Consider the following 24,886-nt stretch of genomic DNA (forward strand, 5'->3'; position numbering starts at 1 on the left):
ACGAAATAAAGTAAAAATGGAATACAATAAAGTAACACTGTTTTAATTTAATTTTGTTTTTTAATATAATTCAATATAAATTTAATATAATTGAAAATATAGCACTTAAATAATAACAACAATTATTGGGATAAACTACACATAGGAAGTGTTCTAAATTGTCCATTTACAATATAAAAAAATGATCTGAAGTATACATTTTCACAGATACATTTTTTTATATAGTTTTGGACAAAATGAATTCTTACAATTTAACACAGAGTAATATAGAGGGGCCATTACCGATACGCGTATTTATAGCAATATGAAGCAATGTATATGGCTATCAGCCATGCATTTGGCTATCATGTACAACAATAATGGAAATAGGGGAATCCCCAACAACTTTTATTTTATCTTAATAATTTTATATTTTATCGTCGATTAACCGATAAACGATTTCCTCAAATTTGGCATTTACAGTTTACGCTCAGCAGTGCGAACACTGAACTCCATACGACGAAATACGAATTGACCATGTGTTTTCAATACTTATTTAGGCGTCCATATTCAATTACGGACTTAAAATCGCCCAATACAAATCAAGGTAATTAATTTTTTTTCTTAGGGTAAGGGTGGTTGTGTGTGTATGTGTGGAAGTTTGAATAATTTATGCGATTATAGTTACAGTAAAACCTCCCTAGGTTAGGTTAGGTTTAGATAATGTTAAAATATTTTTTTTTGCAGATCATAACATCTTCAATATCAGTATTCTGAAAAGGGATCTCGGAACTAAACGTAAATTTTTAAAGATGACTGTAATGAGTTTAAACCAAGATAAAATAAGCTTTATGAAGGAAAAAAGAAAAAACTCTTCTAAATCAAAATCGATAGACCTTATGGTATTTATTACATTCTTTTATAATTTTGCTATTATGAAAAAATTTACTGTGTTGAAACGTTAACTTACCTTTTATCAGGAAAAAATAATATCATAGACTTGGAAAAAATATTTAAGTTTTTAGAGCGTTATGTTCAAAAAGTAGATGGTATAATTACCGTTTATTACTAAAATCAACGATTTTCTTATGTTCAAAAAATGATTACTTCCAAAATATTCTAAGTACAAAAGCACATTGCACATAATAATATTTGTTATAATTCGTTCTATAAGAAAAAAATAACTTCATAGACTTGGGAATATTATTTAGGTTTAACGTTAACTTACGGAGATAACACGTGCGGGTACTACGTCCACTTAAGAATTTAAAACCGTTTTATTTGCTTAAACAAATTTTTTTTCTTACAGTATTCCAGTATCAGAGCTTGCGGTATAAGGGATACATTTTTTTATATTGTGCTCGATGACAATAAAAGTTTTCATTGTGGTTTTTTGTGGGTCAAGTCAACAAACATACATGAAATATATGGCAAAGTCGGTTCCAAAATAGGAGATTGCAGTTGCAAAAGTAATTTTTACTTTTAATAAACCTTGATTGATTATTTAAGTATAAATAATTTGGTTTTTTTTTTTTTTAAATATTTTCAACTAGTATATTTTCATTTATTTAATTGTTTACAGGAAAACTAATACCATCTGAAAACAATGATATTGATAGATATAAGGTGCTGCCTCCTCCTCGTCCTTCAAAAAAGCAAGAAGACAGATATGACATACATTTATGCAAAAGTAATTTTTACTTTTTAATTTTAATTTATGTATTTATATAATATTTATTACAACAATAGAATATATAATATATATATATATATTATCAACGAAATATGAATTAAAAATTGTAGTACCCCCTATAATAAGCATAGCTTGTGCTGAGGCACGGTTCTTATTGTTTAAAATAAATACATAAGAATAATTATTGGACAGTAGTTAATTTACAAACAAATTAAACTAAGAGATTAACGTAACTAACAATATAAGAAATAATAAAAAAATACATGATAACATATTTTCATTGACTTGTGTATAAAATAAAATTACCTTGATTGATAATTTAAATATAAATTAGTCCTGCCACTACCAGCTATCTCTGTTTATATGTTATCACAACCTGTTATTATTCCATATGTAATTAAATATATCTACATTACTGTATTTTTAATTCAATTGCCCTACTATCATTATGAAATGAATCAATTATTTGCTGTTTTTTTTTTATTGAAATATTTTAACTAATAAATTTTCATTTATTTAATTGTTTACAGGAAACAAAAATCAACTACCTATGATTCTGGGTACATGGTGCCGCCTCCTCCTCGTCCTTTTCACCCGCAAAATGAAGAGACTGAATGTCCGTGTTATATTTCTTAATATCAATAAATATCAATCTTAATATCATTCTTAATATCAATCAATAAATATATGACTATAAACCTTAAATGAATCTGACTTTTTTTTATTTTAGAGTTTAAGTACACAAAAAAATAATATTATAAGATATGAATCAAACGTTTTAGGTTTTTTTTTTTTTTTATTAAGTTCATCATCATGCCGAAACGAAGTGCAGAAAAGGTGCACTGTGCTGGGTGGCAAAACATTGGTTGGCATACATAAAATGCATAAGAAATAAATTAAATTATACATTTTTTTAAAGGTGAAATAAACAATAATATTATTGTTCGTAGTAATTAAAAAAATAAAATAAATATAGTACAAATGGTCTATCAGGAAAATATAATTTCATAAAATTTGGGTAAAAATTAAAGGGTAAATAGACTTATGATCAAAATAGAAACCACTGTAAATACGATATTTTGGATTATCACAATATACATTTTTCGAAGTAATTTAGGATAAAAAATATCTATCGTACTATGACAAAAGATATATTTTCTTAACCGCCATGACCTGGTCTACCAGAAAAATACAACTTCATAAAGTTTAGGTAAGAAATAAAAGTTTGATAGGCATATGTTCAAACAAAAAATAACCCTCTAAAACTATGAAAATATGTCAAATATTTACGTTCAAAATGTGATTTCTGCAAAAATATTTGAAGTTAAGGTAAGTTTAGTAGATATAAAGATTCAGTTTATGATATAATTTTAATTTATAACATTTTTAAGTGTTCTTGAAAAAATATACTTAAGTAATATGTAGGTTGGTACAATTAGAAAATATATTTAATACAATTTACGATTTTATATTTTATTAAACAAATATAATAATAGTATCAATTATATTTAATGGAAACTCCTATTAAAACGAACTCAAATTAATTTAGTTATAATACTACAATTATTTTTGCATAATCTGTTATAATTTACAAACACGTCAGCATTTTCTACACACAATCAAGCGGAGATAATGATGGTTATATTTCAAAAAAAACGATAAAAAACTAATTTAAATGTAATTAAATTTATTAATACTACATGATGTGATAATATAATTCTTTATTTTCCAGACGGTAGTCATTAACCATCAATTTAAACGACAAAGTATTGATTTGAATACGTTAGTGTGCCCAACATATGTAAAGTTTTTTTGGTAATTATTATTTATGATTCGTGAAAAATAAAATGGATTACAAACACGGCGCACGAGTGGCCGTACTCGTTGCGGACGGTCTCGTGTTATATAATATATTATAGGTCACCTTCTGTGACGGACCAGATCGCGCCAGCCAGCTGAGTCAGGAACAGAACACAGCAACGACGCCGTCAACCGCTTATGATAATAATAACAAATATAATATATAGCTATAGCCTTGTATTATAAATTGTGACAGATTTTCGTTTTATATGAATAAGACGAATCTAATTAGAGTAATCTAATACTCGAGTACAAGAGAAGAGATAAGTTATGTTTTTGAAAAAAAGAAACAGTTAACTCATGCAAAAGTTCAAAGCTGTTCTGTTATTTTTTCACTATACTCAATTTTATTCATTTTATCGACCTGATTTTTTTTTTTTAATTGTTCATAATGGTATTCTTATTGATATTTTACTGTTGGAATACTTCCATCAATCCTAAAACCGAATTAATGAGGTGAATTTTTCGATATTTTGATTCGTCAAAACATAGCAGATTACGAAGAAATTTAAAAGAAAAAAAATCGTAGGTTTATGACAAATGTTATATGCAAATACTCATCACATAATCTTCTATCAGAAAAAAAATATGTTCATAAAATTTTGGGTAAAAAATGAAGCCTCCAAAGTGAATCATATTAACATTTACCCGTCAGCAAATAAATCCAACACAGTGAGTCACGGTAACATCAGTTGTCCAGCTAAAGCGATTAACAAAATAAAACATGTTAACAATGGTTTGTCAGCATATTATAAAAACAAAACGAATTGTGGTAAGACTGAGTCGTCAGAAATGATAACAAACAAATTGAAAAATATGCAGTTGTAAGCCAAATCATAATAAAATACAATAAGAAAGGTTAGGTTTTTTTATTTAGCTTTATTACTTTTTATAGGAGATACATCTACATATTAATGGAGTTGAGAGGACACCACATCCACCGTCTTGTCTCTGTCTCGCAAAAATATAACATGGTAAATGTTATGTTTACAATAATCCATTTTACTCTATTATTTTAAAAATTAGAGTGCATTCACCTATTATAATATGATGTAAAGATAAAATTGTTATCCATGTCATGATCTCATATCTGATAATCTAAGGATTCCAAAATAAACACAAGACTGAATATATAAGTAAGATCACCAAGTCTTATAGACTACCCAGACATATGGATAGAATTGAACAAATATTATCATCAGAATCTTCCTATCGGGATATTCAGAGATGCTTTCGAAACGTGGCGGATACTATTACTTCTAGAGGAGTGCTAGCGAAATATACATCGCCCCAACTCGACATGATGACAGAGGACTTGGCTAAAATGTTCAATCATTACGACTTTAGAACATCTATAATGGCGGACAACAAAATGAATCATATTAACATTAACTCGTCATCAAATTTTAATTTAAACCCAGTGAGACGCAGTAATATTAGTGGGCCAGCTATATATGCCTCCAAAGTGAATCATATTAACATTTACTTGTCAGCAAATAAATCCAACACAGTGAGTCACGGTAACATCAGTTGTCCAGCTAAAGCGATTAACAAAATAAAACATGTTAACAATGGTTTGTCAGCATATTATAAAAACAAAACGAATTGTGGTAAGACTGAGTCGTCAGAAATGATAACAAACAAATTGAAAAATATGCAGTTGTAAACCAAATTATAATAATAGACAATAAGAAAGGTTAACTTAGATAAATAGTTGGGAAAACCGCGGTCTTTGTGGTAATCATTGTTATAGCCATTCGTCGTTCATGCTGATATGACTAAACGTTTTATACACGCAAAAATAAAATATACTTATGTACTTAATATTATATATAATATATATATATAAATGTTTAAGTAGTAAACACGTATAAATAAACATCATTGAGGCGCAATCCAGTATGTAATTTTTGTGGATTACACATTTACGATTGACTTCAAATAATATATATAAAAAAAAATTTTATTCTCAAATGCGCCCTTGGCGGACAACTTGGGTCCACGGCTCCTTTTGATTTTGAAATAAAATATACGGCTCCCATACGAACATTTAAAATAAATAAATTTACATTATTTATAAAGCTATCGAACGATTGAGAACGGTACCATTGAGAATGTTATTTTTGGCAACACGATTGAGAACGCTCGAATTTTTTTTTTTTCAACGTTGCCAAATGTAATCGATCGATAATATGAGCACAATAATCTGTTGATATTTATTGAACTTTTATCGGATTTTCAGGATGTTAATAGTAATTTAGATACAAAATACGAGAGAAATGAGAATGATGGTTAGATTAGATTTGCAGTTGTGCAGTTTGCAGTCGTTGTACAAACTATTCGTTCGTCAAATAATAATACCTAGATTAAAATGGAAAATAACGAAATTAAAATGATAAAAAGTGAACGAGGTGAAGACCTGATATTATTAGACAACAATAAATTTCGTTTAATTCGAAAACGTAAAGACACGAGGATGAAATGGAAGTGTTCAAATAATATTTGTACTGCAAGCATTCTAACCGACTCAGAAAAAAGAACAATTATCGAAATACTCGGTAAGCATAACCATTCTAATATCCCTACATCTACTTTAGAACGTCAAGTTGTACGTGAAAACTGCAAACGAAAAGCTGTAGATAGCATTTCAACAAAACCGAATAAAATAATACGCACAGAACTTTTAACAGACAATTATTCGAATTTGTGTCACAGAGACTTTACAACGGTTAGGAAATGTATGTACACCGAAAGAAGAAAATACTATCCACAATTTCCTAAGTCACTTGATGAAGTATATACTCAACTTAAGAAAAATCAAAATGAAACCAGTTTAATGTACAAAGGGGAAAAATTTATTCACGTACCTGACAATTGTAGTAAACCGACGTTTTTAGTAAAAAAACGTAGTTCCGAAGTCCAGTGGCCTATGACTATATCACGTCACCGAGTCGGACCACTAATGCCGTTTCCTGATTGGATTAGACACATCACGCCACTTCATAGACGTAGATCATCCGATTCTCCATCACGGCATGTTCCATATAAATATGAGTCCTCATCATAGATTTAATTAGAGTTAGTTAGAGTTAGCTAAGAGTCAGTTAGACCAAGTTAGTGTTGTCACTTGCTCTCCGGTAGCTAAGTACTTGTGCTTACGCTAACGAAAGCCTTTTCATTATTGTTTTATAAGTTAATAAACGTATCAATTGTCTTATTAATTTATTGTTAACTTATATATACCTCAACTCTCCAACCTACGACGGAACGTGCATTCGTCGTAAAAGAAGCGTGCAGTAACTATCACTGGTTACTACATAAAATTTGGTGTCGGATGTGGGGTCATACTTCATCAAACGAAATTTTTTTTGAGTCAAATCAAAAAATAAGTACTTTGAGACCCACCGACGAAACCACGTTCACGACAGGAAGGAGAACAGAGAGAATTCAAACGGTCTAGTCCAGGGAGGACAGAAATCAAATTCCAGAAGGACGGAAGTCAACTTTTCAAACGATCCACGGATAAAGATGCAAGCTCTGTATGTCATTTGAATAATATATTGTATATTGTATGTCTGACAGAGATCCCAAAAATTGGCAAGTAGTATCATATAATCCGGAAACATTTAAAATAAAAATGGTTAACCCAGAAAAATTAAATTTACAAGGGGCAACCGCATTGGTTCCTGCTTTTTCGGGAGGAACAGAGTCCGATTTAGTTTCTTTCTTGGCTAAATGCGAGTTCATTTTTAATAATATTTCCGATACTATTAAACCTAATATATTAGAAGCGATACTGGCACAATTAACGGGTAAAGCATTATCGGCCGTGAGGTATAAAAAAATTACTACCTGGGATGAATTAAAAAATTATTTAAAACCGTTTTTGGATCGACACATTCAGTGTCTTACTTACAAGTACAGTTAAGTCAAATGCGTCAGAACGCAAAAGAATCAGTTAAAGATTTTTCTATTAGAATTGAAGAAACAGCCCATGCATTAATGAACGCGTTAACGGTAGGTAGGGACGCAGTAGAATCAGAAATAATAGCGCAAACAGTGCGAGCACACGCACTAAGCGTATTCATAGCGGGTATCCCACAAACTATCGGTTTATTTAAAAGCGCGTAACATACAAGGTTTCGAAGAAGCCGTTTTAATTGCAATGGAAGAGGAAACAACAACAGAATTTTATAATAGCATAAACGGGTATAACAAAACACCGAATTATAAAAATAAAGTTAATAAAGAAAACACTAGAGATAAAAGCGCGATTAAATGCCATCGTTGTGAGAAATTTGGTCATTATGCTAATGAATGTAGAACAAGCGAGCATAAGCTAGCTACTTTTAAAAATCCGAATAATGGACAAAGTCCAAAGACCGAATTTAAACGCGAATATTCTAGTAAATTCTGTAAATATTGTAGAAAAAAGAATCACGATATAAGTGAGTGTCGTAAATTAAAACGTAACGAACAAGATGAAACCGTCGAAAGAAATGGTCAGGAAAATCACGATAGGACTATCAGTGAAATACAATCGGGAAGTAACGTTCGTATTATAACACCAATAACACAGGAACATATTACGTGTTTTTCGGATAAATTTGTTAAAAACGAAATTAATTTTTAATTGATAGTGGTTCGGAAATGAACATTATAAAAATTTCAAGTTTAAAAGGTCACATAATCGTGAACGAAAAAGATAAAAAAAAGATTAAGGGCATTAATGCAAGTCCAGTAGAAACAGTAGGATCTGTGGTAATTCCAATTTACATTAACAAACAACTTTTTACAGTTAAATTCGATATTGTATACGATGATTTTCCAATACCTGAAGCAGGTATAATAGGCATAACATTTTTGAAATTAAACAAAGTCGTATTAGATTGGGATAAGGAATATTAATTAATAACACCAGAAAAAAGAAATCGATAATAACGCGTTAATTATTCCACCGCGAAGTAACTGCGTTTTACAAATTAGAGCGGACGAACAAATTAAACACGAATTTATTGCGATAAAAAAATACGAGATTAACGAGGACGTAATTATAGCTAATAGTATCAGTCCAGTAAAAGGGGATAAAATTATAAGTAATATAGTAAATATATCGGAGCAACCATTTATTATCAATCAATTAACCACGAGTAATCTAAAGTGGGAACCTTTTAATGATTGTGTTTTTATTGCTGAACGAAGAAAAATACGCGGATAATAAAATTAGAAAAATTAAGGAAACTATTAAAACGGAACACCTTAACAATGAGGAACGTGATAGTAATAGACCTTTGTAGCCGTTTTTCTGATTTATTTATTTATTTATTTATTTTTTTTCTTATCAAATTTTTTTAAAGACGTTTGTAAATTATTGAAAATCGAAAAAAACTAAAACAACTCCGTGGCATCCCCAATCAAATGGTTATTTGGAACGATCACATTTAACTTTGAAAACGTACTTATGCAATTTCGTAGACAAAGATAATAATTGGGACGCGTTAATTAGTTATGCTATGTTTTGCTATAATACCACGGTGCATACTTCAACGAATTATACTCCGTACGAGTTAGTTTTCGGGAAAAAACCAATAATTCCGACACGTTTTTTTCAAACGACTGAACCACAATATAATTATGATAATTACGCGTTAGATTTAAAAAGAATAATGCAGGAAACACATAAGATAGCAAGGGAAAATCTAATAAAAAAGAAAAATTCCAATAAGCAATATTATGACCAAAACGCAAACATATTAGAATTACACGTAGGAGATAAAGTGTTACTAAAAGAACAGAACAAGAAAAACGCATTATGTTCTAATTGGTCAGGGCCATACGAGGTGATAATGATTCACGACAATGAAAATATAACAATAAAGAAAGGGAGGAAGGACTACAGCAGTGTTTCCCAAAGTGGGCGATATCGCCCCCTTGGGGGCGCTAGACCTATCCAGGGGGGCAATGGAAGTTACAAGCTTAATTGGGGGGCATTTCATTACAAAAAGGGGGCGGTGAGTTTCATCTGTCGTTATCGTAATAACAGAAACACCGTACGTGATCCAAATTATCTGAATTGTGTATTTTGTATTTTTAGATTAATCGTTCGTCGTCTGTCGACATTTGTCGATAATCTGTCGTTATTGCGATAACAGAAACAACGTAGGTACGTGATCTAAATTATCTGAATTATTTTTGTATTTAGTACACTCGCGAATGCCGACCTTATTCGTTGTCGTTTTTATAATAATTTTTGTTAATTTGTGTATTATTTTATTTAAATTCTAAACGTTTTCACATCATGGCATCTGAATCGAAGAAAAAATGTAGGCAGTATATAATTGAATATTTGAAGTATGGTTTTATTCAATCGCCTACAAATATAACATTACCAATGTGTCTCATTTGCCGAAAAGTATTTTCAAATGAAGCTATGAAACCATCGAGACTGCAAGAACATTTAATAAAAGTTCATGCTAATAAAAAAAATATGGATTTATTTTATTTTCAAACACTTGAAAAGAAATTTTTGAAAGAGCCGACATTGGTCAATATGTTTTCAACAACGTCGAAACAAGATGATGACGGATTGCGAGCTTCGTAAACATTTCTCTACTGATAGCCAAGTCTGGTAAACCACATACTATTGGCGAAGAACTTATTTTACCAGCTATAAGCGAGGTAATAAACACAATGCTGCATAAACCAGCTTTTGACATTATTAAAAAAATTCCTCTGAGCAATAATACAGTGCAAAGGAGAATTGATGAAATGGCACAATCTGTCGAAGAATTATTATGCGAGTTTTTAAAAGCCACCAAATTTTCTATACAGCTTGATGAATCAACTTTACCAGGTAACGAAGCCTTATTATTAGCTTACGTACGATTCGTAAAAGAAGAAAAGATTTGCCAAGAATTATTATTTGCTAAAAACTTGATGACTGACACAAAAGGAGAATCAATATATTACACATTGGAAGAGTTTTTTAAAGAAAAAGAAATTCCTATGTGTAATATCTTATCAGTTGCGACCGATGGTGCTCCAGCCATGGTAGGGTGCCATCGAGGTTTTATTGCATATTTGAAAAAAACTGTACCAAATGTACTCGCTGTACATTGTGTCATTCATCGACAAAATTTAGTTGCCAAAAATTTGAATGAACGCTTACATAAGTCATTACATTATGTAATTTCAGCTATCAATAAAATCAAAAATAATTCATTGAATGATAGATTGTTTGGACAACTTTGTACTGAAAATGATGAAGAATTCAATCAATTATTATTTCACAGAAGTTCGTTGGTTGTCGAAAGGTGCCTGTTTAGACAGATCTATAAGTTGTTTGACTCGGTACTTGAATTTTTAAAAACTAAAGATGATATTTTACGAGGCAACTTAATTAATTATAGAAGTGACATTGCTTATTTGACTGACCTGTTTAAAAAATTTAATGAAACAAATTTGTAGTTGCAAGGTGATGATTTGAATTTAATCAAAACAAAAAATATTATTTCTGCATTTTTAATAAAACTTCTTATGTACAAAAGAAATTTAGGACGAAAAGAATTTATACAGTTTCCAAATCTATCAATGGCACAAAAAAATGATGAAGATTTAATGACATATTGTCAACACCTGGAACCTGGTCACTACAGGATCCACATTAATAATACAAAAAAATATTTCGAGACCGATCTATGAACACTTCAAGTGTCATAACATATTTATATATATTATATAGCTGTAGGATCCTCTAAGTTTTTTATTTGTTATAAGTAGTCATAGTCATATCATTATCATTAGTATTATTTAGTAAATTCGTTATCAGGTATGATATATCGAAATATGACATCCAAAGCTGATATGAGAAGCTTTCTAACGTATCATTTTAAATATTAAGGTAGGAATGCCAAGTGGTACAACTTACCCATAGATTTAAATGAAAGTAATGTACAAGAAATGATACCCCTATCAAACATAACGATATATTATTCAAATGACAAAATTGTTTTTATTTTAATATACTTTATTAGTGTATCAATACGAATTGACACTTTTTCAGCTAATACCTTTACCAGATTGTATAATAATAATTGTGTTTATATAAAACCTAATTATAAGTATTTAGCTGTAAGTAAATCTAAAGAAATGTATTCAGTCTATGGTGGTGAAATTGACCAAAGCCTTTGTAAACGTGCCGGCGATTTCCTTTTATGTCCTGAAATTTATCCTTTACATCCTAGAAGCGGACGTCCTATATGTGAGGTGCTTTTACTACAAGAGCCAAAAGAGGTTCCAGACAGTTGCGAAATCATGCAAGTACAGTTGCGAGCAAATCTATTTCACAAATTGAAGTTCAAAAACGAATGGATCTATGCTACACAGGAGAAACCATATTCATTACATGCGACCAAGACAAGAGAAGTACAAATCATTTCTAGAAGGAGTAGGTATACTATCTTTAAACGAAACGTGTAAAGCCTATGCGTCACGCGACCTATTGATTCCACATAAAGTCGAAACAGATATCGAACTAATTGATTTTGTACCAAATTCTTAAATTAAAGAACCTGAAGATCGATATGCTAAGTTAACGACTAATATTTTGGAAAATAAGCATATTCGAACCAACCAGATGTTCGATTTAAATATAGTCGCTAAGTCAACAACGGAAATTAAAGAAATGGTGATCAAAGATGCCAAGACAGAACAAATACGAAATAGTAAACGCAGACACGACTATTTATTATATGTAATTAGTACAATAACAATTATCTGTATTGTTCTAACTATAATAAGATGCACAGAAAAACAACCATGGTGCACAATAAGCAGTACCAGGAGATCCAGACGAAATATCGCAACAGATCCAGAAGTAGAATTATGGCATTTTCAAACTCCAGTACAAGTCGAAGAACCATACCCGACAGAACCAAACGAAGACGTTCCAGCAACTAATCGAACACAGGACCCGATCAAGGACGACATTATTCCATTACCATCCGCACCTCAGATCAAGACAAGGTATTCCGTGTACCCCACCCCGATGTGATACGGAGTATCGTCTTATAGGGGAGGAATGTAGTAAACCGACGTTTTTAGTATAAAAACGTAGTTCCGAAGTCCAGTGGCCTATGACTATATCACGCCACCGAGTCGGACCACTAATGCCGTTTCCTGATTGGATTAGACACATCACGCCACTTCATAGACGTAGATCATCCGATTCTCCATCACGGCATGTTCCATATAAATATGAGTCCTCATCATAGATTTAATTAGAGTTAGTTAGAGTTAGCTAAGAGTCAGTTAGACCAAGTTAGTGTTGTCACTTGCTCTCCGGTAGCTAAGTACTTGTGCTTACGCTAACGAAAGCCTTTTCATTATTGTTTTATAAGTTAATAAACGTATCAATTGTCTTATTAATTTATTGTTAACTTGTATATACCTCAACTCTCCAACCTACGACGGAACGTACATTCGTCGTAAAAGAAGCGTGCAGTAACTATCACTGGTTACTACACAATCAACTGTTTATATGTTTAACTACAGCACAAAATATAGAATTTATGACGACATGTACTGATTTCTTTGGTGACGGTACATTTGAATATGCACCAAAATATTTTGTTCAGCTTTACACGATTCATTGTTTTAAAAATGGACATTATGTGCCTGTGGTATACTTTTTTTTAAACAACAAATTAAAAGAAACGTATACTAACATGTGGAAGTTTATTGTTGACTTATGTTTTAAATTGACAAAAAAAGTATTAATCATTCCTAATTTGCACTTGGATTTTGAACGTAGAGCCCATAAAGCAGTGAAAGAAGTATTTCCTGATATTAATATTGTTGGTTGTAGATTCCATCTAGGACAAGCATGGTGGCGAAAGGTAACTTAAAAATAAATTATCGTATAGAATTTAAATTTAAATATTTTTTTTTTTTTTTAGATAAATAGTGAAAGTGAACTTCGAAATGCATACAAAAATCCTGATGATGACCTAGGAAATTGGCTAAAGATGTTTTTTGGTCTCCAATTTCTAGACCATGACGAAGTTGAAGATGCATTCGTAGAGTTAATCGCTGTTTGTCCAAATGAAGAAATTGGTCACATTTTTTCGGATTATGTTTTAAATAATTACATAGAGCCTGGGTGTCCATTCAATACAAACTTGTGGGCAATGAAACCTTCGGAAAATCCCAGGTAATTTTCAAATAAATTAATACATGCAAATTATTATTTACTACAATTCATAACTTTCTAGGACTACCAACTCTGCAGAAAGCTTTCACAGAACATACAACAGTCAATTTTACAGTTCTCATCCATCAATATATATAGTTATTAAAATTCTGATTGAAACTCAAGCAGAAACAGTACTGAAAATAGCTACGATAGAACAGAGTAAAAAAAAAGAAATGCCAATAAAACAAAAGGATAAAATACTTAATATTCATAATAAATATATGTGGTATGTGGAAAATAAAAATTCTAATAATTTATTAAAATATTTAGAGTATGTTGGCTTACGCTATCCTGCTATAACTGATATATAGGTAATTAAGTTGCCATTATAAAATATTATATTTATTTCATTTTTATACATATATATTTAATATCATTTTATAAGTTCTGCATATATTAAATTTTTTTTATACATATTATATAATATACACTATACACTATACAGGTATTAGATATTTTTTTAAGTTCCTACATAATATTTAAAATTTGTTATTTTTAATTAGGCGCTTATTTGTATACGATTATAATTATAAATTTATGACTTTTCAAGAATATATTTTATTTTATGTATACTGAATTTTTAAAAAACCTAATAAATGATATGGCAACGTTGCACGTAAATTTGTTCTCAATCGTATAGTTTTTTGGGTTTTTTTGGGGGTCAGCGGTAAGTTCTTTGTTAATTTTAAGTGTTCTCAATCGTTCGGCTAAAAAGGTATAACATTCTCAATCGTATTTTACCGATTTACAATAATTTTAATCTAACTTTATTTAATGATAAACATGTAATTAGGTATTAATAATAGAAAACATTTTGTCATAATGGACACTATATCCATAGCAGCTGGTAAAATTAGATTTTCTGCGATAGTATGAGGTTTTTTTCTCTTTGCTATTCGCCAAGCTACTTTATAGGAAGAAAGAAGTGCTTTAGAAGAAATAGTAGCTTGTTTTGTAAAAATATGTTTTTGTTGAGCCATAGCTTTTAATTTTGATACGAAATAATCACGTGGTTTGTTCACCAAATTTCCATGAACTGTCTCCAAATGGCGTTTCATTTAATTTGGAATTTTTTGTTTCTTTTCAATATTTGAAATCACTTCTGGACAATCACGTTTTCTACTAGAATTCAAAAACTTATCCATAGTTATAACTACTATTATTACAGAAAAAATACACAACAAATAACGCAGAACAAAAAACGATCGTAATAAATATCGGTCGATGTACGTAGCCGTAGCGCATATAACACACTGAATACAAAGCATACAGCGGTGTGCATTTTACGACTGAATGACTGATAGATTAGATTAGAGGCAAATCATTAAGTACCTATCAAATTATAAATAGTAATCGAAATAATATGCTGTTATACTCGATATCGCAAACACGGTTATCGACGGCCGATCTGTCTCACACATACAACATGTAATATGTATTGGTGCGCGGAAATTTTATTTTTAGTTTCTATTGCGAACGCGGCTCCCTCGATAATAACCGCTGACGCCTCTGAGAGCCGCGACGCACAGGTTGAAAACCCCTGATATATACTGGTGTACACGTACATTTTGCTGTTTGGTGCAAATATCTTCTAGAAACACTTTAATGCTACACAGCACAACCAATGGTTGAAGATATATGTTAAGGTTGAGCTACCGACAACAACTGAATACGATAGCTCAGGACGCTCAGATTAATTTTAATTAAAACAAACGAGTCTTAATTATATATATGATTTTACTTTATTATGTTTTTCGTGCGGCTCGTCGCGTGCTTACTAGTTAAACGGTTCGTTCTCGACAGGACAAAGTCCGATCGATTGTCACCGAACGCTAAAATAGCATTACATGATATGGAACCCCCAAGAAAAAAAAACATGGATCAGAAAAAAATGTAAAATTACAATATTTATGTACGATGTTTGTTAATAACGAGTTAACAATACCAGAATTCTTAAATAGAATTGGTCATTGCTTAAGAAAACGAAATGTAGAATAAATTATTATTGTTATTATAAATGTAGACTAGATTTTTTAAAAAGTATAACTTTTTTTTTAAATATTATTATTGTAATGACATCGACAATCATTTCTTAGGGAAACGTATTGTATATAGGTATCAAATTATTATTATTATTATTATTGTATAGGCAAACGTAATGTATATAATATTTAAATAATTTTTTCTGTGTCGGTAATCGTAGAAATAATAAAATATAAAAAATAATTTTAATATTTTTGTTATTTTGTATTTTCGGACTTTTTGTCTGACAGTAAAAATGTACTCGGACTTTTTGTCCGGCAATCAAAAAATGAATCCGGACTTTTTGTCCAACTTTTTTCATACTGGACTTTTTGTCCCCGGACTTTTTGACCGTTTACCCCGAACCGCTAGCCGGACGTTTCTTATCTTATAACATTTTAATCATTTTATACACTTTATAGGTACTTATTTCCTAATAATTATATAACATATATATATATATATATATGTATATGTATAAGTATACAAATAATGTATGTACGCAACGATAACCAAACAATATAAGTACACAAAGATAAAATTCAATTCATTCATTGAATCAAAAACAGTATTGTGCATCGGTAAATAAATACTGGGCGTCGAATCAAACTTCAACGTAATAATTACAATATAATATACGCGAACATCTAAGCAAAAGCAATAGAATCGTTCGGGGTCCGCAATCTTAATCACCGGTCACGATAACACGAACCGAAATTGTCAACAAATCGTAAACCTACGAACAGTACGAACAGCTTTTGAAATAAACGCACTACGTGATTGCCGACAGATCGGACGTAAAAAACACGAAACAGACGTATAAAAATCAAAAACACCGAAGGAAAACGTGCGGAGGACCGTAGTCGACGGTCGTACCCGTTACCGCTACGAACGAAAGTGACGAAAAAACCGCATACTCAGTACTCACGGCTTTCGAGAGACGCGAACACGCAGTATGGTCGTCAAGGAGTTAAAAACGTTCAGAAAAGTCAAAACATCCGGCGAGAATCGTAAAAGTCGTTTTCGAAAACTCGCTTTGTCAACCTGAGAAGAACGATAATCGCGTTATCGACGGTTGGAGAATTGTTCGTTTCGATAACGGCGCAGCTCCGTAGATAACAGCGACCTGAAAAAATCTAATTTTCTGATTGGTGTGACACTATAATATTTTAGCATTTGACACCGACGGGCGAACTGCTTACGGTTTTCTCGGATCTCGTCGTTTCAACTTTCAAGTTACCTACCGATGTTAACTATTATAATATTATGTTTATATACACAGTATATTATGTATATACAATACCAAGGGCGGTCGAACGGACGATCGCAGACAATTTCAAAGTCGATCATGTTAGAATTTGATATTAAGGCCACGCACCTAATATGCGTAATATATTATAATATGTTTCTTAATAATTATAGTTATTTAAAACAAAAAAAATTTCTATGATGGAAGTCAATCCTATGTACTCTAAAACAACCCGTGACTCAGTTCGTCATAAAAGATTATATTGGGACTCAGTTCGTATGAAGCCAAAAAAGGTAATGGTCGATTTGCATTCGGGTAAAAATAGGTAATGATTGAACTGCAGCACGGTTAAATGCAGATGTTCAACAAATAATGTTAATTTAAACATTAATTCCCCTTACCGATTAAAATACAATAATACTAATAATAATAATTTTTTTTTAATTTTAAATCTTATACATAATATGTATATCATATTACAAGTATGTATTATTTAATGAAATTATTTTTGTGGAAATTATAAAAAATTATAGATATTATGCTGTAATATAATATGGAACTTCACTGTCTTAAAGAGATATTGTGTTTGAAAAATAGCTTATAGTTTGGTATTTTTTTTTCACATTACAAATATAAAAATAATACCCACTTTTAACTTGAGTACAATTCAAATTATTTCAATTATTATCTTTTAAAAATATATGGTCACTTCAGGTATATATATATAAATATAGAGTTTTCTCTTTAAAACACAAATAAAAGCACGTAGTATGCGTCTCTCATGCTGAGACTCGAACTGACAATACGTATATAGACATATGTTACTATGTTATATGCCCCATAATCTCTTTTCTTATACCTTGCTTTTAATATACTAATATAATATACGCTGTTTCCGGTGCGTCGATAAATCACTGTCTATGTATATAGAAAGAATATCATCCTCGAAATATTTGATCGAATAATACCAACCATATGTCCATATCTATAGCTAAATACCGTGTACATGTGTCCAAATTGCTTAACCATTACCCGTTGTGCACGTTTGAGACACGCAAAGGCAGCACATTTTATAACAATTCATCCGAATGCGTGGTGGGTGGTAAGTATGCATAGTAGGTAGATAATACATTAGTGTACTACCTATATATATAATATGTGTCGATTGTGCTGTTCTCAAATGTCTGGACAAAAAAAAAAAAAAAATACTGTATAAACGTTACCTACCTATATAATGATAAATTGTGATGTTATTCGCAAGGGATTTAAGACGTGCAGCCTATACGAATCCATCGACCACTATTTTATGAAATCGGTCAATAAATCCGCATTCCGCATTTGGCGCCAGACATCCGAGTAAATAATAATAATGAATTACTGTGACCAATGAAAACTTTTGGGTACACTGAACACCTACGGTATTTCAATATTATAAAATTATAAAAATTATAAAACTAATGAAAACCCGACACTAATAATATATATGGAGCATGGCTGTGTTTTTAAAAGAAATCAAAACGATAAAACGATACCTTCATAACGCACATCGCCTTGGCGACCTATGTCCAGGTTCAATATCGATAAGTAATATTGTTACAAACAACTTTAATTGTACGATTATATTTTCGTTTCGCACTCATTCGCAGTGGTTTTCCTTTGTGCTTATTTTTCGTTTTTTTTTTTTTTTTGTTCTCCGATACGGACGGTGGAACGGACAATTCCGGGAACGTCGTAACGATCCCGCTATACTGCTGGAGTTCGTGACGAACCGGAAACGACAATGGAGCCGTTAATCGTGGACAATGACTTACCAGAAGCCGAACTGGAACTCGGACAACAGTAGGAGCCGGTGCAGGAGGTGTTGGCGGCAATTCCGTCGGCAGACCAGCCCGTCGCCAATGTGACAGCGCTTGTTATACGACTTCCGTGCACCACAGGCCGCCTGCTTCTTGTCGGCGCCACCGTCGCAGACCACTCCCGTCTTCGCGACTCTATGGCGACCGCCGACTGTCGTCTAACCGGCCTTACGATCACCGCCTCCCTGATGGACGACAATCCATACGCGGCGAAGAAGGAGAACGACTCCGAAACCAAAAACATGGACCGTTGCGGCCGTCGCAGCCGCCGCTACAGACGAAGCTTCCGCGGACGGAGCTGCAGCGGAGCGGAAGCGACGACAGTGAAAAGTCCGTCGTTGCGGTGGTCGCCGACGAGCGGTCGGCCGGAAGTCGTCCCGTGGGCAAGGTGACAAGACGACAGGTGGCGGTCGTGGTGGAGTCGCGATGACGGCAGCGGCCTGTTGCGGTGGCGCCGACAAAAAGCAGGCGCCCTGCGGCGTCCGGAAGTCGTCCAATAAGCGCGGTCGCGGGGGCCGGAAGACCGCCGACGGCTATCCTGCGCGGAGGACGATGTGGACCGACCGCCTGCGTTCCCGCAAAACTCGTCAACAGCTGAAATCGGCGCGATCGAAATAATAAAATCCACCGACGCTCTTCTGGTCACGTTACGCCGTTACGGCGTGTTATACATAATATTATAGGTAGTGTTGGCCAAAGATATTGATAATTCGATACGATACCGATATCGTAGGTATTTTTTTTTAATAATTTCGATATCGATATCTAAAAATAATTAATGAAAATATCGCGATATCGAGATTGTTAATCGGGGCTCACTTTTATTACTTTTATCTTCTAGACAATAAAATATTGAACGATAAAATCATGAATTTAAAATTATATCAGTATTTTGAATATTCAAAACCTTGAACGTCAAAATCTTGAACATAAAAATAGTTTCCGTCAAAACTTTGAACGTGAAAATATTGAACATAAAATTGTTTTCATCAAAACCTTTGTAAGAATTTAAGATTTTGAATACATTATTACCTAATATATAATTATTGTTATTTAAATTTCAAACAGAATAATATGTTATAATATATATTAATATTTTTTAATTATAAAATTTTAATTTATTATTTATTATACTAAATATTTTTAATACAATATCAACTTTAAAAGTTTCAATAATAACCAGTGAACAAATTTCTACACAACATTTTGGTGCTCCCGTGGCAATGGTTGTCATTCCCCCCCCAACCCTCTAACTGATATCCAGGATGTACTGCTGATATATAGTGGTCAGAATTCTACTGATTTTGTATAGCACTTCAGCTACTCCCTCCAAAATGTAGCTTGCTATCACCGGTACTGTTCTTCACATAAGCAACTAATCACAGAATAAATTAAACAAGTAGCGGGTAGGTATACCTATTAATTGCCTATGATTTACTCAATATACACCACTTTCGTTTATTTTGAATATGTGTGTATTTCGATAATTATAAACTGCAATAAAAGAATAAGTTATAATTATAATAAACTAAGTATTAAATGTTTGAGCTTTATAACCAAGCATATCATTTTATTGACACATAATAAATTAATAGGAATATAAACAAATAATTTTATAAAAGTACTTGTTATATTATTATTATAAGAAAAAAACTAAAAAAAAATCGAAAATATTAATCATTTAAAAAACATTCTTTAATTGAAAAAGATAATAACATTGATAACAAATGAAAAATATATAATTTAAAAAATCGGAAAATACGTAAAGTTGGTATACATTAGTAAGTGTTAAATGAGCCACTGTAATGGATTTGCATACGGAAAAAAATGTAGTTGATGTTACTATAATTGTAATAATTTTGACTATATTTTATATTATATATAGGACAAGCTTTTTCTTAATAATAATACTATATTATTATCGTTATCCTATTATAGCTATGGTAACTATAATATAGTATTGTACTAGTGTCAACTAAAACATCCCAATAACTTTTATTGAGTATTTATTTCATTTTTCATTTATTTTAATATCATATAACCATATTATTCAACAAGTTATATTATGATTACTCTACATTTAATTATAAACCTAATGGTTATATTCAAAAAAAAAAAAATACGAATGCATGTATTATTATTAGGTAATTTACAATAATATTGGTGTGTTTACATGTATATAAAGTATTAAAAACATGATTAGATATTTCCTTAATTTTATATCATCCTTCTATTCAATATGTTACAATATAGATACTCTACATTTATAAATAAATCTAATGGTTATATTTTAAAATTTGTAATATGAATGCATAAATTTTTATTAGGTAATTTACAATAATATTGGTGTATTTACACGTATATAAAGTATTAAAAACATGATTTTATATTTCCTTAATTTTATATCATCCTTTTATTCAATAAGTTATAGTATACATACTCTACATTTATAAATGAATCTAATGCTTATAGTTAAATATTTGTGGAATAAAAATTCATAATTATTAGTAACAAAATAACAAAGGAAATGGTGTGTTTACACAGTACAAACATATTTAAATAAAAAAAGAGATTACATTTATTTTCTATTGGATATCATCCTTCTATTCATTAAGTTATAGTATAGATACAATACATTTATATATGAATCTAATGGTTATTTTTTAAAATTTGTAATATGAATGCATATATTTTTATTAGGTAATTTACAAAAATATTGTGTGTTTACATATATACAAAGTATTAAAAACATGATTTGATATTTCCTTAATTTTATATCATCGTTCTATTCAATTTGTTATAGTATAGATACTCTAAATTAATTATGAATCTAATGTTATATTTTAAAATTTGTGGAATAAAAATTGATAATTTTTATTTACAAAATAAAAAAGGAAATGGTGTGTTTACACAGTACAAACATATTATTAACTATTAAAAATATTCAATTATTTTCATATATTTCATTTTATTATTTGATTCAATAAGTTATATTAGAGTTTCTTTACATTTAAAAATGATTCTAGTGGTTAACGCTTCAACGGTGTGAAACTAAAACATATATTGTTTATTTACAATATAAAAAAGGAAATGGTGTGTATACCTAGTAGAAATGTAATGAAAGTTGTCAAAAAAGAATTTTATTTTTTTATTTTCCTTAACAACATTTTATTCAAAAAGTTATATTATAGTTAGTCTACATTTATAAATGATGATTATGGTTATAAATGCAACTGTCTGAAATTAAAACTCGATTATTTTTCATGAAACTAAATTGTGAATTTGTATTTCAACGGATAATAATTATGATATGAATTTGGTTTAGGTTTAACCTTAATCTTATAGGGATATATTATGTATAAAATAATTTTATAAAATGTTTATGGCTAATGTTACGGGTTTTTTATCAATAGATAAAATAATATTCTTCATGTGCTCTTAATCCTTTCTTCAACTCATTGTTTTCTTTTTTTGGCTCATGTACACTGTGGATTGGTGCTGCTAGATGTCTTATTTCCTCTGTATCTGCTTTGCTGCTATTGATGTTGTGCTGGAATTTTCCAGCTGTCTCTTTTGACTATCTAAAACGGAATGCGATTAGTTTTGGTTCCCTAAAGTCTTAGCAACTTATTAAAAACATTGTAGTCACTTATTTTTTCAGATTGAAACCCAAATGAAAAAATTAGTTCACATTTGCAAGTCTATGCATGGTTACTGCTATAGTTTTTACTGCGGTAGGTCTATCTGAAATTAATATGATTAATATCTGTTCACTTATGTGCCTTTAGTTAATTTAATAGCAGATCATATTATAGACCAATGGTTCTCCGACTGATATAATATCCGCCTCGCGTATGTTAATATCATATGAGCGATGTACTATAGCCAAGGCTATAATCAACGACGACAATATAATATCATTTATCAGAAATTAACAATACAATAAGAATATATTGAAATATTCAAACCATTAATTTATTTTACCTGAACTTCACAACAACTATTCTGTATTCACGATTTCTCATACGGTGTTCATAATTTTGACTGGTGTATTGCATTGATACAATGTTTTGAAATATTATATATTGTAGGCGATCAGGTACCGTATCATGAATCTTAGAATATAATTTTCTTTTATTTCATTTGTTTTTAGTGTTGCCGTGTTGGTTTTTTATTTAAAATATTAATATAATATATCCGTTGTTATCACTAACAGTTATCAGTTCATTACTATTTTCTGTCGTATTACCTCCAATTGGTATATAAAAGGAGTATTTACGCATTATATACATAATAATAATTGGGAAAAAATTATCTTATAATTTTTACGTTCCTTACAAACATTTTATTCAAAAAGTTGTAGTACAGTTACACTGCATTTAACAACGATTTGTATGCTTAAAGTTTCAACTGTGTGAAATCAAATCTTATATTAATATTGGCGAAATTATAATGAAAATAGTATGTTTACATACAATTTAAATATTATAAATAAGATTTTACTTTTTGTAAACTTAATATTATCATTTTGTTCATAAAGTTATATAATAGTTACCCTACATTTAAAAATGATGTTTATGGTTCAAGTTGCAACTGGGTTAAATGAAAACTTATATTTTTTATTTGTAAATTAGAATGAAGTTGGTATGTTTACGCAAATTTTTAAATGAAATTAAGATTTCATTTTTCATTTATATATTTATTTTAATATCTTATTATCATTTTATTCAACAAGTTATGTTATGGTTACTCTACATTTAATTATGAATCTAATGGTTATATTTTAAAATTTGTAATATGAATGCATATACTTTTATAAGGTAATTTACAATGATATTGGTGTGTTTACATGTATATAAAGTATTAAAAACATGATTAGATATTTCCTTAATTTTATATCATCCTTCTATTCAATATGTTACAATATAGATACTCGACATTTATAAATAAATCTAATGGTTACATTTTAAAATTTGTAATATGAATGCATAAATTTTTATTATTTAATTTACAATAATATTGGTGTATTTACACGTATATAAAGTATTAAAAACATGATTTGATATTTCCTTAATTTTATATCATCGTTCTATTCAATTTGTTATAGTATAGATACTCTAAATTTAATTATGAATCTAATGGTTATATTTTAAAATTTGTGGAATAAAAATTGATAATTTTTATTTACAAAATAAAAAAGGAAATGGTGTGTTTACACAGTACAAACATATTATTAACTATTAAAAATATTCAATTATTTTCATATATTTCATTTTATTATTTGATTCAATAAGTTATATTAGAGTTTCTTTACATTTAAAAATGATTCTAGTGGTTAACGCTTCAAAGGTGTGAAACTAAAACATATATTGTTTATTTACAATATAAAAAAGGAAATGGTGTGTATACCTAGTAGAAATGTAATGAAAGTTGTCAAAAAAGAATTTTATTTTTTTATTTTCCTTAACAACATTTTATTCAAAAAGTTATATTATAGTTAGTCTACATTTATAAATGATGATTATGGTTATAAATGCAACTGTCTGAAATTAAAACTCGATTATTTTTCATGAAACTAAATTGTGAATTTGTATTTCAACGGATAATAATTATGATATGAAATTTGGTTTTGGTTTAACCTTAATCTTATAGGGATATATTATGTATAAAATAATTTTATAAAATGTTTATGGCTAATGTTACGGGTTTTTTATCAATAGATTAAAATAATATTCTTCATGTGCTCTTAATCCTTTCTTCAACTCATTGTTTCCTTTTTTTTGGCTCATGTACACTGTGGATTGGTGCTGCTAGATGTCTTATTTCCTCTGTATCTGCTTTGCTGCTATTGATGTTGTGCTGGAATTTTCCAGCTGTCTCTTTTGACTATCTAAAACGGAATGCGATTAGTTTTGGTTCCCTAAAGTCTTAGCAACTTATTAAAAACATTGTAGTCACTTATTTTTTCAGATTGA

At 30.2% G+C, this 24,886-nt stretch overlaps 1 protein-coding gene, 1 long non-coding RNA gene and 1 pseudogene across 2 annotated transcripts; 2 read left to right on the forward strand and 1 right to left on the reverse strand.

Annotated features, from left to right (window-relative positions):
* Window positions 1-167: 167 nt before the first annotated feature.
* Window positions 168-5,828, forward strand: LOC126553453 (uncharacterized). Its single transcript, XM_050208615.1, has 6 exons — window positions 168-586; window positions 727-881; window positions 1,289-1,448; window positions 1,562-1,669; window positions 4,636-4,952; window positions 5,775-5,828. Exons 1-6 carry the CDS (start codon window positions 517-519, stop codon window positions 5,826-5,828), a joined length of 864 nt encoding a protein of 287 aa, XP_050064572.1. The 5' UTR covers window positions 168-516.
* A 4,002-nt stretch (window positions 5,829-9,830) lies between these two features.
* Window positions 9,831-10,898, forward strand: LOC126553458 (SCAN domain-containing protein 3-like; annotated as a pseudogene).
* An 11,479-nt stretch (window positions 10,899-22,377) lies between these two features.
* On the reverse strand, window positions 22,378-23,129 carry LOC126553457 (uncharacterized). Its single transcript, XR_007606550.1, has 3 exons — window positions 22,896-23,129; window positions 22,561-22,655; window positions 22,378-22,492 (listed from the first exon to the last, which is right to left on the reverse strand). It is a non-coding gene; the product is annotated as an uncharacterized LOC126553457 (long non-coding RNA).
* Window positions 23,130-24,886: the final 1,757 nt, after the last annotated feature.

The sequence above is a fragment of the Aphis gossypii genome, unplaced genomic scaffold (genome assembly GCF_020184175.1).
Source record: "Aphis gossypii isolate Hap1 unplaced genomic scaffold, ASM2018417v2 Contig00250, whole genome shotgun sequence".
In the NCBI taxonomy this organism is placed as follows: Eukaryota; Metazoa; Arthropoda; class Insecta; order Hemiptera; family Aphididae; genus Aphis; species Aphis gossypii.

Bases quoted from the DNA above. Each gene is read 5' to 3' on its own strand.
- LOC126553453 (XM_050208615.1), top strand. From the start codon at position 517: ATGTGTTTTCAATACTTATTTAGGCGTCCATATTCAATTACGGACTTA. The intron at 1,449-1,561 runs GTAATTTTTACT...AATTGTTTACAG, and splicing joins AGGAGATTGCAGTTGCAAAA to GAAAACTAATACCATCTGAA. The intron at 1,670-4,635 runs GTAATTTTTACT...TGATAATCTAAG, and splicing joins TGACATACATTTATGCAAAA to GATTCCAAAATAAACACAAG.